The 15,263-nt window shown below is 38.7% G+C and overlaps 1 protein-coding gene across 3 annotated transcripts in view; it reads right to left on the reverse strand.

Moving 5' to 3' along the window:
- The window catches only part of LOC103359667 (golgin subfamily B member 1-like), a 44,204-nt gene extending 34,124 nt beyond the window's left edge, over positions 1–10,080 (reverse strand). For all 3 annotated transcript variants that reach the window (XM_008285133.1, XM_008285132.1, XM_008285131.1), the window contains exons 1-7: positions 10,008–10,080; positions 6,993–7,051; positions 3,950–4,129; positions 2,379–2,516; positions 1,685–1,798; positions 391–546; positions 53–232 (exon numbers count right to left, since the gene is read on the reverse strand). In XM_008285133.1, the coding sequence (XP_008283355.1) occupies positions 53–232; positions 391–546; positions 1,685–1,798; positions 2,379–2,516; positions 3,950–4,129; positions 6,993–7,037 (813 nt within the window). In that variant the 5' untranslated portion in view covers positions 7,038–7,051; positions 10,008–10,080. The remainder of the gene's footprint in view (positions 1–52; positions 233–390; positions 547–1,684; positions 1,799–2,378; positions 2,517–3,949; positions 4,130–6,992; positions 7,052–10,007) is intronic.
- Positions 10,081–15,263: the final 5,183 nt, after the last annotated feature.

Genomic DNA, 15,263 nt, shown 5'->3' on the forward strand with positions numbered 1-15,263 from the left:
TCAAACTACGCAATACAAGCACAACTGCTGACTGATTGCTTTGGAAACCCACGTTCTGCTTGTACATGTTCTCCTTCTGGTTGTACTGTTCCTTCTCTGTGGACAGCAGGTCTTTGAGGCTGTCTGTCTGCTCCTGCAGCAAACTGTAGCGTTCCTCTGCTTCTCCCACTTTCTTGGTCAGGCTTTGAACCAGCAGCTGCAGCTCCTGCATCGCTCCAGTGTCCTCCACCACCTGAGGAGGTGTAGCACAGCTGAGCATCGATATTTACAGTAATTACTGCTTTTTGAGAGAATTCCTGTAATATACTGTCGTTATTCTTCTGTCCTGATCTCAAGACGTGTTTGCCGTGGAGAACCACAGAGAAAAGCGTGTGTTGAGAGGTGTATGACCTTTTGCTGTGGTGCAGGTGTGATGGGTTGATCGCCTGCCAGTGCTGTTTGCAGGTGGACAATGTAGGCCTCTTTCTCTGCCAGCTTTCTGTCCTTCTCTGTCAGCATAGCGTCGATTTCCTCGCCTCGCTGCCTCTGTGACTCCAGCTCCCTCCTCTGCAGGGATTTAGAAATGCTTTTAGTGAGAAAAATGAAGACGATTTCATGCCTGATCTGTTTTCCATTTTGGAAAAAAATCAGAGCTGCTCGACTCTGGATGTGTTTTTAAACAAATGACACAACAGCTGAAGACATCCAAACATCTTTTTGCTTTAGGACACCTTATTCTGTGAAGATAAAGTCAAGCCACAAAATGTTTAGGGTTTGAACTTTTTAGCACAGAAGTAAGTGTATAAAAACAAACAAAGAGGAATGCCTTCATTGAGTTTTAGGTTCAATATGATAATGCAGTGAAATGAATCAATATATGTGTGCTTTTAGTTTAAGTGCAATGCAGCGAATAATCCAACACGTCACTTGATTTTTCTCCAAGCAGCATATTTGTTTAATATTGTAATTCCATGCATAGACAATACCATACTCTTTGATATTCATTTATAGTAATCACAGTCATGACACTGGCATCACCATTTTAAGTCCAACTTCCCCCAGTGCATAATTTTGAAAAATGCTAAAAAGTGCTGAAAGGGTTGAGAGTGGATTTGTGAGGCAGTTTGCTAAGTGACATTTGCAGGCTACAGAAATATGAAGAGCGATGCAAAATCACACATTAGCCTACTGGAAGACTATGGTGGTCCCCAGCCTCATCAATTAGAGCTGTTGGCTGCAGCCCCAGTTATCCCTTAAGTAGCAGCTCTTCAGAATGATATGGCTTGATCAGCGTTGTGCTCTCATGTTGCCTTCTGTGCTTCACTGCAGTCTAAACCGAGCCAGCGTCAGCCCTTTATGTCTGCTTACTTCCCTTCTGTTCTCTGGGAAAATGGAGCCCATATTTAAAAATATCAAAGTTATCCTTTAAGGTAACAAACAAGTATTTTCATTAAATCTCAGAAATGTTATTTGTTGAACTGAACAGACTTTTGACTGTAAGTACAATAAGAGTTGCCCTCTTTTTTTCCCTCAAATATGGTAAAGATAGTGGTTGAACACTTAAAAAAAAACGTTAAATTACTTAAAATTTCTGTCGTACATTTTCAAAGCCTCCAACCACAACCAGTCAAGCAGGCCACTGCAAACCAAAAAAAAAATACCCTGGGGGTACCCTTTAACTTTGCTGTACATGCGAGACATTTACCTTGTTTTCCAGTTCCTCATCTCTTTGTGCAAGCTGCTGTTCCAGTTCTTCGACCTTCTTCTTTAGCAAGACAATCTTGCCCCGACTGGCTTGATCTCCTCCTTCTGATGAACCCTAAAAGGAAGCAGAAAAACAAACATGATAAAAATTAAATGTAAGTTACAGATTATTTTGTTTTACACAGACAATGTTCTGAATTCTAAAAAAAAAAAAAAAAGCACAATGTCATCAAGAAACTCCCCTCAATAATGATAATAATTCAACATTGCTTATAGTACACCCCAAAAAGGGCTGCCAGGACTGAGTTTAGCTCCCAGATCATCTTTATCAAAAATAACTGAATATTTACCTGTACTTTTAGTCCCATTCACATTCATTTATGTAATGTGTTAGGAAATAAATGTTTAAAATGCATAATTCCATGCTAAAACGTTTACTAAAACATATTTGTTGTGCCTAAATTATTTGCTGGTGCACCTAATTGAAAAAGTTTCTGTACATATTATCCATGACACCTTCATAAGTCAGCTGTACAGGTGAGGCAGTGGATGAGCACTGGAGCCCCCTGGTGGTAAACCTCCAATTAGTTAAATCACATTTGGAATCAGTATTAAAACATATGGTTAAAGCTTCTGGGATTCATTTATTCATTATCGATATTCAGAATCGTGTGTCAGTGTGTGCTCTTGTTTACCTTCTTGCTGTGTGTTGGCGTGCCGGGACCTCCCTGCTGTTTCTTCAGCTCTTCCAGCTGTGATGTGAGGGAGGTCACCTTGGCTTTATTCTGCAGACGCAGCTTTGACAGTTTGGCCTCACATGCCTCCTTCTCCACCTGAGTCACAAACAATAAGATCTTCACCTCAGGTTTGATATAACATCAGTTAAGTGCTTAGTTGCACAAGGAGTTGCAGCACATACTGTAAAATGTAAAGAGATGTTGCTATCAAGTGCAGCACGCGTTAATGTTTCCACTCTGCTGCAAAGGCTGAGTTGTTATCTAACATTCCTGAATTTATTGTTGTAGAGTAGACTTTGACTCGAGGGTTTAATAGTTAACAAGATCCGGGTTTTCTACTGAACGATCTCAGTCAGGGACTAACAGGAGCAGCATTACATACTGACTCAGAGTAACTCATGTGACCAGCAGTGCCTGGCTTAGTCAGACACAAATCTCTGCCAAACAGGCTGCAGAGTGTGTGCAGCACTAGAAAGATTAAGTTCAATTATCCCACACCATGTTGTTACACATGGAGTTGTACTAAATAAATGCAGTTAGTAAAGCAAAGAGAGGCTCCCAACCAAAACTGAGAAAAACTCTCTTCACTGAGACCAGCTAGCTTGGCTTAAATGTAGAGTTTACACATATTTTCAATTAGCTATCAACTATTGAATCATTGCAGACCACTTTCCCAAATGAGAATATTTTCTGTTTCTTTTCTTTGCCAATGACAGTAAGCTAGATCTCTTTGGGTTGTGGGCACAACAAGACAGGATGACATCTTTGGCTTTGGAAAACACTGATCAATATGTTTCATCATTTTATAGTCCAGAAAATAACAACCAATTTAATTGGCCTACTGTAACGGAAGCTCGGGTTTTATTGCAAGTACTTTGGCAATTTGGTTCAAGGTTTCACTTTCATTTAAATTACATCCAACAACAATGACAAACACACATACTGAAAGCAAAAGAAGCCACATTTTGTTTCTTGGTTTAAGTAATAACAAAGGAGAAATATGACCCGTATTTGTGCCACATATGGGTCACCTGTTATATAAGCATAAACAACACAACAATAACACTACAATGTTGTCCTCCCAAACATTGACCTCTCATAAATCAGAATAGCTGTTAAGTAGAGAAAAGCCAGTCCTCACTAGAGATGCAAGTTCTAAACAATTTTCTTAATCAATAGTCGGAAATCAGTCAACAATCAATCAACTGATAACAAACATTATTCTATTTACTGATACTGCTATTTTTTACCTTGGATATGGGCTTATTGCATACATCATTGTGTTATAGCAGTGCTGTCGTAATGGGACATCTGGCTGGTAACCATTAGCTGTCACAGAAGACTTGGTCATGGTGACCCATTGCTAGCTAAACCACCGCAATGCTCTCTGCTTGCCAACACGAAACTACCTATAGTCCTAGTCTCCACATCTTGGGTCCATCTTATTGGTTAGTATATTTTTAATTGGCTAAATTATTACAAGCAGTTGATCAATAACCTACAATTAGTTAACATGTCCAAGCCCTCACCTTGAGCTGGTCATCTTTGGAGCGAAGTGCAGCTTCCTTTTCTCGGATCATCTCCTTCAGCTGAGAGACGAGCTGCTCGGTTTGGGCCAGCCTCTCTGCCATTTCTTCTACTGCAACCTCTCCACCAGCACCAGCAGCAGCAGCAGCAGCAGCAGCAGCCCTGTGGGGAGAGCCCGGGCCCTGAGGAGAAACAGAAGAAACCTTGAGGGCTTTGAATGCACATCCTGGCTAAACAACTAATTGAAACAGCTGGTGTTGAAATGACAATGCTTGTGTCAGTTTGCAGTAATGTTTTAGACAGCAAAATGCTATTTCATCCGCTTTATGTGTGTGCTGTCTACTTTTATCAGTTATTCTGTGTGCTTGTTGTATTTTAATTTTTAATTTATTTTATTTAAAAGCATTTTGTAACATTTGTTTTGAAAAGTGTTCTATAAATAAAGTTCATTGTTATTATTATATATAAGATGGGGGAGATGAAGGAGCATAATATTACTAAAAACATACATAAAAGAAAGATTGCTTTTCATATGTGAAGGCTGAATGTGAAATCTACAATGCATTAGTACTGATCCCACTGACTCCAACACCCATTATGGTACCTAAATACTATTTTCCAATCTTTTTATTTTCTGCCTAATCTCTGGTCACCTCATTGGGTCCGACTGGTTTTCTGCAGATAAAATAACAAGAAGCTGAAGCCACATGTTGCTTTTTTAACTACAAGCAGAGTTATGCTGTATCGGCTGGTGGAAATTTAATAATATTGTTTGATGCTCTGTGAACTTTCGAAATGACAGCAACAACAATTCTATCCATAATAGACAGAAAGATGTTTTATTGTCCTCATGGGGATTCTTTTTGTGTTGTTTCGTCTTGCAGCACGACCGCTGTAACCTCTATATATCTCAGGCTACTGTTTAAAGTTCAAAGTGACACAGGGACAAAGGAGAGCCGATTTAATTTACACCACTGAAGTCTGTATCGTCTAACAGAATACGGGATGGATTTACGTAGGATTCTTTTTAATAGTGTGAGTGTGTACTGGTTTAAGAGACTGAAGGTTAAAATGATCTTTCTGACCAACAATTGTCCTTGCAGTCTAAACCAAATGTGTTAACTGATGCCACAGAAGGACTTCCAAACTGTGCAGTCATTCCATAGCAGATACTTTCTAAAGCAGCCTGAAAAAAGTTTTCCGTCTGGCTCCAATGCAATTCCCCGGAGGACTAAAGAACAAACCTTGCCAGCAGGTGTATATCAAGTTCATGTGCTACCACTGTGGAATCTTTTCTTTAACACACAAAATGTAAAAAGAAATCTGAGCGATGTCATCAATCAATACAATCCTAAAGCAGATAGGATAGAGAGGTTGGGGGTTTCAGGGGGGATTTAAGCTAATGCAGGGGTCCCCTCTAACAGGAAGTGTCCAAGTCAAAGCCCTGTGCTCAGCAGTCCAACTAATTCCAGTGTATCTGGACATGACAGACACTGCAAAGCCTTCACTGGGTTTCCTTTGAGCTAACTAAAATGCTAGTAAGTGATGACGCGATGATTCATAAAAATGCAGCTTGATAAAGGCTGTGAGTGTAACGTCACTCTGTTTCATGTACATATTGTTAGTTAATTAACTCAAGTTGAGCAAAAAAAGGACGATAGACAAAGACTTTTAAACATTGGAATGTATGAATTTTAAACATCATCCACAATAACACAGTTTCCTTTCAAAATGAACAAGATCTTTGTGCAGAAGGTTTAGCGCAGTTCCACAAATAACCTCTGTCCATAGTCACACCTTAAAATGCATATCACCTGATGTGCACTAATCAGTGTAAACATGAGGCAGAAGGCTGGTTGCTTTGTTGTAGAAAATACTACAGACGAAGAACAGCAAAAGAGGAAAGACCAGATATTTCTTTGCCTAGACAAAAAGGTCAGCAACCCTTTTAATCGGTGATATATTTAAATTAACCACCGGTACTCAAGGCTAATGTCTTTGTTTTCCAGCAGAAGAGCGTCACTTGATAGGAGTGTGATGAATCAGAGAAGAACGCTTAGTGACTTTTCAGATGTTTTCGTTTTAGCACAAGAAATATTTAGAAGGTCAGGAATTATTACAGCCAGCATTTTTACTTTTATAGAAACAACTTGTGAGAAGTAAGATATAACCTTACTGAAGATAAAAGTGCATTAGGATTGTTTGTAAAAGTTACTGCTGGTAAAAATGCCACAAAACCAGACACTGATGACTTACCCAAAACATTGGGCACAGACTGCTTCAGGGAGTCTGTTTTGGGGCTTCTAGTGTAGCCAGCTGATGTCCAGATAACACACACAGGGGGCAAGACTTCATGTTTCATGTGTCTTTGTTTAGCAAATCTGGGAACCCATCAGCTATAATCTGATGTCTTATCACTAACATCTAAGAACAGAAATCTGTATATATGAATGCAGAGCTTGGTTTTGCCTGATTGAAACCAAATTACAGTCAAGTTTAAGTTAATTTCATGTCCAGTCTCTAATTTGGTGTAACATAAAATAGATTTCACAGCACTGTGAGAACCGAATTTCCAGTTTTAGGAAGTTAAAACAAAAACAATCGTAATGCTTTGTATTTTCACTGTATGCCGACTTAGACAGTTAAGCTGATTGATAATACTCCATCTGCCTGCTATATTCCTTTGCCCCGGTACAGAATCCTAATAAGTTGTTAATTTTTTCTGTGGAGTTTGGCACTCTGGTTGTTACTGAATGTGTTTCACAGTTTTACGGATATTTTGTAAGTAACATCAACACCTTATAAAAAGCTAAATTGTTGCAAGATTACATTTCAGCCACCGTGTTTTGCCTCTTTTGCATCTACATGGACTGTTTATCTGCATGCAACCAAAGCTCGCGCAACATGATTGGTCAATAGCACAAATGAAAACCAGAAAGTAACTTCCAGTACCCAGATATATCGCCAGCTGATTCTGCAGATTCATATGAACATATTTGTTTATAGGGATTGCAAACAATGAAACAAAAGCACATGTGTACTTACTCCAGGGCCCGGCTCTCCCTCTTCGCCAGAAAACCATTTCAGCATGGTTTCGTTTGAACCTGAAACACACAAGGTAAAGAAACCATTTAGAATCTAAGCTGCACAAGCTGTAGTTCTCTGCTTTCATGGTTTAAGGTAAAAAATTTGCATTCATTATTCATCAGGCCTACTTCAGCCTTTATCTCATGCCCGTCTACAATAATAGCAAAGCCACAGTTCTTGCAAAAATCCCTTTGAATAAAACGCTCAGTGCTCCATTGATTTTAAGTTTTGAATGATTCCTTCACCCTTTTTAAACTTAAAATGAAGCAAATGTAAGCAGCAAGAACACCTTAAAATGCTGTTTCATTGTGACTTTAACAGCTTTACACTGTTGATCGCTGGTATCCTTCATAGCTTTACACATTTTTTTTTTCACAGAATTATACAAGGGATGGTTGAACCTCTACATAGTAGCACTAATATGGCATTTAAATGAATGAGTAGGTCAGTGCTCCTACTGTTGAAGGCAATACAAGACTATGCTGACTGAGATGCCGCTTTAAAATATTTACAAGCATCCTAGAACATCAGATAATTGACTGAGGAGGGCAGGCTTTCAGGTCATTTCATCATACAGGCAAGCCAAAGGTATGTGTGCCAAGCAAGTCAAGTGACTGTTGGGATGTAGGCCAAGAATTCATCATAATCATCGTTTGAAAGCTCCAGTTAAGCAGCTGAAAGGCAAAACCCTGTGTAAAATCAGACTGACAGGTGTCGCTCAGGGTACTAGCACCCTAACAACTACAAGTCTGGGCTAGCCACGACTTGAGGCCTGGTCTAACACAGGGACAGGCTGCACGATAAGGCCACATTCATTCAGCCTGCTGAACCGGCCAGCCCACGTGACACACGACAAAAATCAGGTCAGACTGGTCCTCTCAGGCATACCACAGCAGGATACACTGTCTGAACTGCCACTGTGGCTATCCGAGGACTTTCTGCAATTTATTCACCTACTTATTTATAATGAGCAACAGGCAAAAAGAACAAGCGCAGAAGCTTTCCCAGTGTTGTACCAAAAAGAAATCATTGGCCAAAAACTGATTTCCCAGTTTATATATGTCAACAAATTCTTTTCTCTGGTCAAAGTGTCACAACATGCAGAGGAAGGATTTGCTTTTGTTAAACTTTGACATTTGTTGTACCTTAATAATTCTGACCAAGAAATGGTAAATGTAAAAAAAAATTTTTTTTTTTAAATGTAAAACTGGAATTAAGCCTGACATTTATGAAGACTACTGGTTTTGGTGTTTCCAATGTTTAGGATGTGTCTAAAATCCTTGTTTATATTTGGATACCATCATTTACAGGTCGGTTTTATACATAAAATAAAGAAAATACCCATTCTGCAATTATCCTAAGCACTGTCCTCTTTAAAATATAAAACTTATGAATGAAATCAAGGGTTTCTGAAGCATTAATAACATTTCAGTCACAGTGCATGGACTAAAATGACTTTATGGCAGGTGGAAAGCTGCAATACATGAGTTGAACTGGGCCTTTGAAAAAGGGTTGTTATCATCGAGGAGACAGACCTGGTGAAGTAAAGCAAAGACATAAGGATTTATGACTTGACTTAGATAAAATCAGCTGTCAAGGTATGTAAACTGGGTGGTATCAGTTTTTGGTCTGCAGTCCTTTTTGTAGCATTAATGGACTGGATCTCAAGGTGCAGCCACTGTGAGGAGGATGTCCAGTTTGGGAACCTCAGACTCACATCTCTGCTTTATGCAAATGATGTGGTTTTGTTGGCTTCATCAGGACAAGGGGGCAGGTTTGCTGTTGAGTGTGAAGTTGCTGAAATGAAAGTCAGCACCTCGAAGCACCTCTTTAGTTTGAGGCTATGATTATCTGTCAAAACCGGTGGATTGCTTCCTGTAAGTTGGGTTGCTGCCTCAAGCAAAGGAGTTTAAGTATCTTTGATCTTGTTCAGCAGTGACAGAAAAATGTAACGTGAGACAGACATACAAACAGGCTAAGCATCTGCAGCAATGTGGCCGTTACGCTGAACAATCCTGGTGACAGACATTTACATTTCGATCCACATTCCAACCATCACCTCACCGCTCTGGGTAGTGACCAAGGGAACAAGATTGCAGATGGAAATTAGTTTTCTCTGTAGGGTGCCTTAGGGACAGGGTGAGGAGCTCAGACATTCGAGTAGCGTTGTTACTCCTTCACATTGAAAAGAACCAGCTGAGGTGGTTCAGGCATTTTCCAGGCACACCCAACAGGAAGCAGATCCAGGGGAAGACTTGACAGAGAGATTACATATTTCACCTGCCTGGGATTGCTTTCAGATACCCAGGAGGAACTGCAAAACATTGCTGGGGGGAGAAAAGTCTAGAATATCCTCCTCAGTCTGCTGACCCGATTCCAGACACGCAGAAAAAAATGAATGAATGGAAGGATGCATCCCATTTTTTGGGTTAAACACCTGCTGGGTTGTGACGGTGCTGTGGTAATACTGAAGCTAAATCACTGAATAATAAATGATCTAGCCTGAGTAATTCAATGAGAGACACAGCTAAAGATGCTGCAGACTGCTGAAACAGACATGCATACATACACATTAGTCTGCTGAATATACTCGTAGCTTGCAAGAAACCTAAAGTCAGAAACTGATAAGTAATCCTGACAAAATCCCCATATACAACACAATCTGCTAGCAGTCTAGCTTCATTAAAAGTTGCCCGAGGTTAGCCGACCTTTGAAGGTTGTTACAATAACTAATAATCTGGTATCACGGCTCAATTAAACCGCAAAGGCTCTGCACACCTTCCAGAGAAAGGCCTCAGGGGTTGCGGTGGGCAACTCGACCGGTTATTTACCCAAACACCAGTTGTAGCTAACATGCTAGCTAATCCAGCTAGCTAACTTTATCTCGATAGCTACATGCTAACTTTGCTAGCATCGAATTTGACATGATAAATTCGGTCTGTCATGCAACTTGTGTCGCTTTTAAGTGCTTACCGGGTTCACAACTTCATGAAGAGTCCACCCGAAGCAGCGCTGCGTCGACAAAACCCAGTGAAATTACATTTTATTCCACTTGGAGACGGAATCGCAGACGGGACAGAGATATGCATTTGGTCACGTTTGTCAACAGACAACTGGGAGGAACCTGCGCCTGCGCACTTCTGTCGTGTTGACAGGATGGAGGAAATCCAGCTTGTTTGAATAAAATCACTTAGAAAATGAAATTATATGTATAGAAGTCGTCGATGTGGCCGTAATCAATAGCTACAGTGTAGAAGTGAAGTCCTCTATTCGCTCATTATTTGTTTTATCTCAGAATAAGTTCTTGTCCCGACAAAAAGCGAATCAAAGACGAAACAAATTGCAAGAGAGTGACAGACCTATCATTTCTGCTTTCGTTTTAAACAGCGGTCAGGAACTGATCGGTCCAATTTATCAAGCAGCACCCAGTTTGAGTTAAATTTATCACACAATGAAAATACTTGTTTATGTTTCTATTCTATTTATACATTTGAAAAAGACTTCTTAACTCCTGCAAGTATTACAACAGATACAAACACAGAAATGTAAATTGTCAACACCCCTTTGCAATTTATCCATTAAAACTTAAATGATGCAACTGTAAAAAAAAAAAAAAAGTTTAAAAAAGCAGAGGAAAACAAGAAAGGCAAAGGACAGAAGAAAAAGAAGTGATTTTTCTCTGCAATACTGCTTTTTCATATTGACATAATGTACATAATTACAACAATAAACACTAATGTTCCATGTGAAATTTAACTTCTTTCTTTATTACAAAGTCTTAAGACAGATTCTTGTCATTTCAAACATGCAACAAAAGTCAACTCATCTAATACAGTGTTACAGAAGAATTCCCTAAAGTAACATCAGGCTGCATATCAGCGCTAATAATGAACATATCAGCAAGCCCAAGAGAAGCATCTTTAATCCAAGTCTTCTTTTTCCATTGCTATGTACAACGTGTCCTGAATGGAAAGGTCAGACAATCAATAAACAATACCAAACATAAATATGAACGAAATCCAAATGACTTCCAGTAATGAACACTACTGAGTAGTCGACTGTTGACTGACCACAGGCCATACATTTCAAGCCTTTATCATGACATGATAGAGATTTCAATGACAGACACACAGCATCTGTTTGTCTATGCAATCGCACAATGTACAGTGAGCCGATACAAAAAAATCAACAGCATGTTATCTTCCTTATCACACCACTGGAATTCAGATACAGAGATATGAGTCATTAGAAACTCAGCACAGTAAAAAAAAAAAAAAGTCCTGCTGCTTGCCCACTTTAAGACCTCACATCTGACAGAGGAGCAGAAGTCCCATCATTACCAAACAAGAAACACCCTGAAGGAAAAGGGTTATTTAAGGAAAAGATTTTGAGGGGCTGACGTTTGTTTGTGCGTACTGGAAGTTTTACAACACTGGAATGATGTTGTGCTTTTAAATAGCAAATGTCAGGTCTGCAAATGTAAGACTGGTTTAAAGTCTGTCCAACTGTGACTGGAGCAAAAACAGTGATGTCAGTCATACTGTCAAATGAAAAACTTCATTTCAACAGAAACTTAATCAGCAGTGGTTAAATCAAATATTTCACACACACTTTGTGATGTTAAACTGACTATCTTGCAAAAAATACTTTACTGATCTCTGATATTTCAGGATCAAACAAATAAGAAACTTAAATGTAATCATAACAAATAAAATATATCCAGCCTGAGGTTGACTCAAAACTTTACTTGTTACATACAAATGTGTGTGGAAAAATGCCAAATTTTGCTTAGAATATAAAGAAAATGAGACAGGTATAAGTTAGACATTTGAAGAGCGTTTACTTGAAAAGATGAAAATGTTGTGCAAAAAGCTGGGATTACCTTGTACATTTGTTCCTCCTCACGTTGGTCAGTTGGAGCTGTGAAGGCAACTGAAACGCCACATCTTTACTAATGACAAATTGTCTTTTGGCAATTTGAGTGCAGAAAAAGCAACTACTTGAGTCACAAAGACCATTTGTGTCACAAACACAGTTGATGTAATTGTGCATATGCAATAATGTGGACAATATTTGTAAAAAATTTAAATCATAGAAAGTGATCTTAGCTGGGAAGCATATGACTGTTTCACATGACAGAGGTTTTAAAGGCAGGCAGAACAGCTGACAGGCTCTTATGAAGCTCTTCTGAGCCATCCTGTGCATCACCTGGATGATTCACTGCATCCTGGAAGATTTATAAGTCACCACCTGGAGGATGAGAGCAGACATCTTTGCTGTGATGCTCTAAACAAGAACAACACCTCAGTCAGAGACACAGCCGGGGGACTTGAGGGGACTTTTCCTCCTCCTGTAGCCCTGCTGCTGCTTTGCTAACTGCAGCCTTTCAGTGATTTAAAAAAAAAAAGAGAAAAAGTACAGCCACTAGGGTGTGCTAAGGCCCAGTTTTTAAGTTGTACAGCTCTGTGGTGACTTTGTGTCATTTTTTTTCTTTAAGCTATTGGGACTGTGCATCACGCTACAAGCACAACCCAGGCATATGTTGTTGTGACAAACATTTAAAGTTGTGTTTCTTGGTTTGGTCAGTGAAAAATATTTTTTTTTATTCTGACTAAATTCACTCATGAATGTGTACTTTGTAAGTGTAACTGAGTATTTTTCTTTACTTAACTGTTTGTTTGGCTGGAAATCACAATATGGCGGAAATGAGCTCCTTGATGGAGTTCCATGCTCGCCGAGTGCTTTTCTGTATTTAGCATATTTTTGAGGTACTTGTATTTTACTTCAGTATTTACAGGTTGTGCTATTTTCTCTGTCCATTCCATTACATTTTATAGGGTAATATTGTACTTTGTAGTCCACTACATTTATCTGAGAACATTTTTCAGATGAACATTTGAGACATCGGATAATAAAACAAGCTTTTATAATACAGCACACATGTATGTAACGTGCTCACATTTTAGATGTGTATAAGTTGTTAACAGCTCCATCAAATACAGATTTTTCTCTTTGAACTTCTCATTCATAATTTAAATAGTTCAATGTTCCAATGGTTTAGAAAAAAAAATCAAAGGTTCGGGAAAAACTGAAACAGATTTGTGTATCAGAACTTGTTTTTTTCCTCTTTTATCATCTCTTTACTCTCAGATTTATCTTCGGTCCTTGTACATAAAACTGGATAGAATAGTTCAAAGTGTGACAGCTACAACTTTAACATGCTGCTGACACAATGATGACAATAAACTAATAATATATACGATGTATGCTTTAATATTTTAATTACATTCTCATACTTAGTTACTTTCTCTGTCGCCGCCCCCACCCTCTGGAACTCTCTCCCACAACATATCCGTGACACCACAGACCCAGTAATATTTAAATCCCAACTAAAAACTCACCTGTTTCACTCTGCTTTTCTCACTTAAACCTTTATCTTGATATCTTGTGTTGTTTTTATCTGCTTGCTTGTATTTCTGCGTAGTCTACTTTTGTATTAGTTGCTTTTATTGCTCTTTTATCCTGTAAAGTGTCTTTGAGTTTTTGAAAAGCTCTATGCAAATAAAATGAATTATTATTATTATTACATGACGCTGATGTGCTTTTACTTTAGTAGGAGTTTTGATACAGGACTTTTACCTGTACTGGGGTATTTTGACTTTGCTACGTTGGTGTGTTTAGTCCAGTAATAGATCTAAACACTTCCTCTACTTCGAGAACCTTTGACTGCAAAGATTTAACCTCTTAGCCTTGAAGGCTTTTTGCATAACAGTGGCTTCCATTGGGTTCACAAACACACAGCGCTTAACACACTTTAGACTTTTTAAAATATGTGTACAATTTAAAAATCAGAAAAGTTTAACAAAAATACAGGTAGTTATTATTATATTGGTTATTTAAACTGGATGCCAAAATAGGTGCGTGTCTGTAGTGTCTCCGTGAGGCCAGGGTTTATTTTAGCAGTTGGTAAACAGTCTTAAGCACTAAGAATAGTAAGTCAGGCTAAATCCGTGCGGTAAATGTCCCATTAGGTCTACACGAAGTGACTAGAGCAGTGTGCTGACACTGGATTACAGAGCATGGCTGGCTGTATTCTTGTATGTTGTAAATAGAAAAGTCAAGCTGAGGTCGATGCATGTTTTTTCCATGGATCCATAGTCAGGTTGCCATGGCAACAGGCTATTCTAGCAGTGTTCTCCAGCTCCTCCTGGAAGATCCTGAGGGTTTCCAGGCCAGATGAGATATCTATCTAATGAGTTGTGCGTCTGTACTGCAGCTTTTCAAGTTAATATATGAAACATTCTAGCTCCAAGGGGAAAGTTAACACACTAAAGCACGACAAGAACAAAAGAATGCGTTCTAAAACATGCATGCACATTGTAGTATTTTTAATTTCAACCCAGCAGGGGTGTTGAGAACATTACAATATTTACACCACGCCAGCAGTTGAGCCAATCAGACAGTAGAGAGAAAAAATATTTACATGCCTTATTAATTCTTCTGACTGTCAATATCTGATTTAGCTCACACACTTCCATCATTCTCTCCTACATTTGGGACTCCTCAGTACTGCACTTATTTTCTTTGTCATTCATCTTCAAATAAGCTTTTAAAACAACTGTTCAGCTCACACACAGGAACAAACATGCACTCCAGATTTTAAACCAGGCACACAGTGATAAGACATTTACAGACAACAGTAAACATGCAATAAATACAACTTTTCATGATGCAAGCTTTGTTTTTATGATTTTTGACCATCAGTAATGAATTTTCGATGCAAAATCTTCACCTCAATTAAATTTTTTTGACAGCCATATCTGACAAAGATTTGACTTCAGTGACACAAAACAAGGCCCTCAAAATAAAGATGGTGCTTTTCATGTCTTTCAAAGAACTTTAGTTATCAAGTCCTGTTTTCTTGATGACGGGACAAACCATTTCATGGCATCATAAATTACACACAGTTAGAATTAAAGTGTTTATCTCTGCAGGTGAATTCATAAAAAAGTAATATCTGGGGTGAAACCAAATATATATGACATCCTAAAAAAGCATTTGCTCCAGTGTTTATGGTTTTGCCTCTTAACCTTAGAACCTTTAATAAAATCACGTGGCTACAGATAGTTTAGCCAAATAGATATTTTATAATTATACATAGGCCACCTCATAGCACTTAACACAATACGGTGAAGAACTTACAAATTTTGAACAGAGAACCCAACAATC

This window comes from Stegastes partitus, unplaced genomic scaffold (assembly GCF_000690725.1).
Source record: "Stegastes partitus isolate 25-593 unplaced genomic scaffold, Stegastes_partitus-1.0.2 Scaffold388, whole genome shotgun sequence".
Taxonomy (NCBI): Eukaryota; Metazoa; Chordata; class Actinopteri; family Pomacentridae; genus Stegastes; species Stegastes partitus.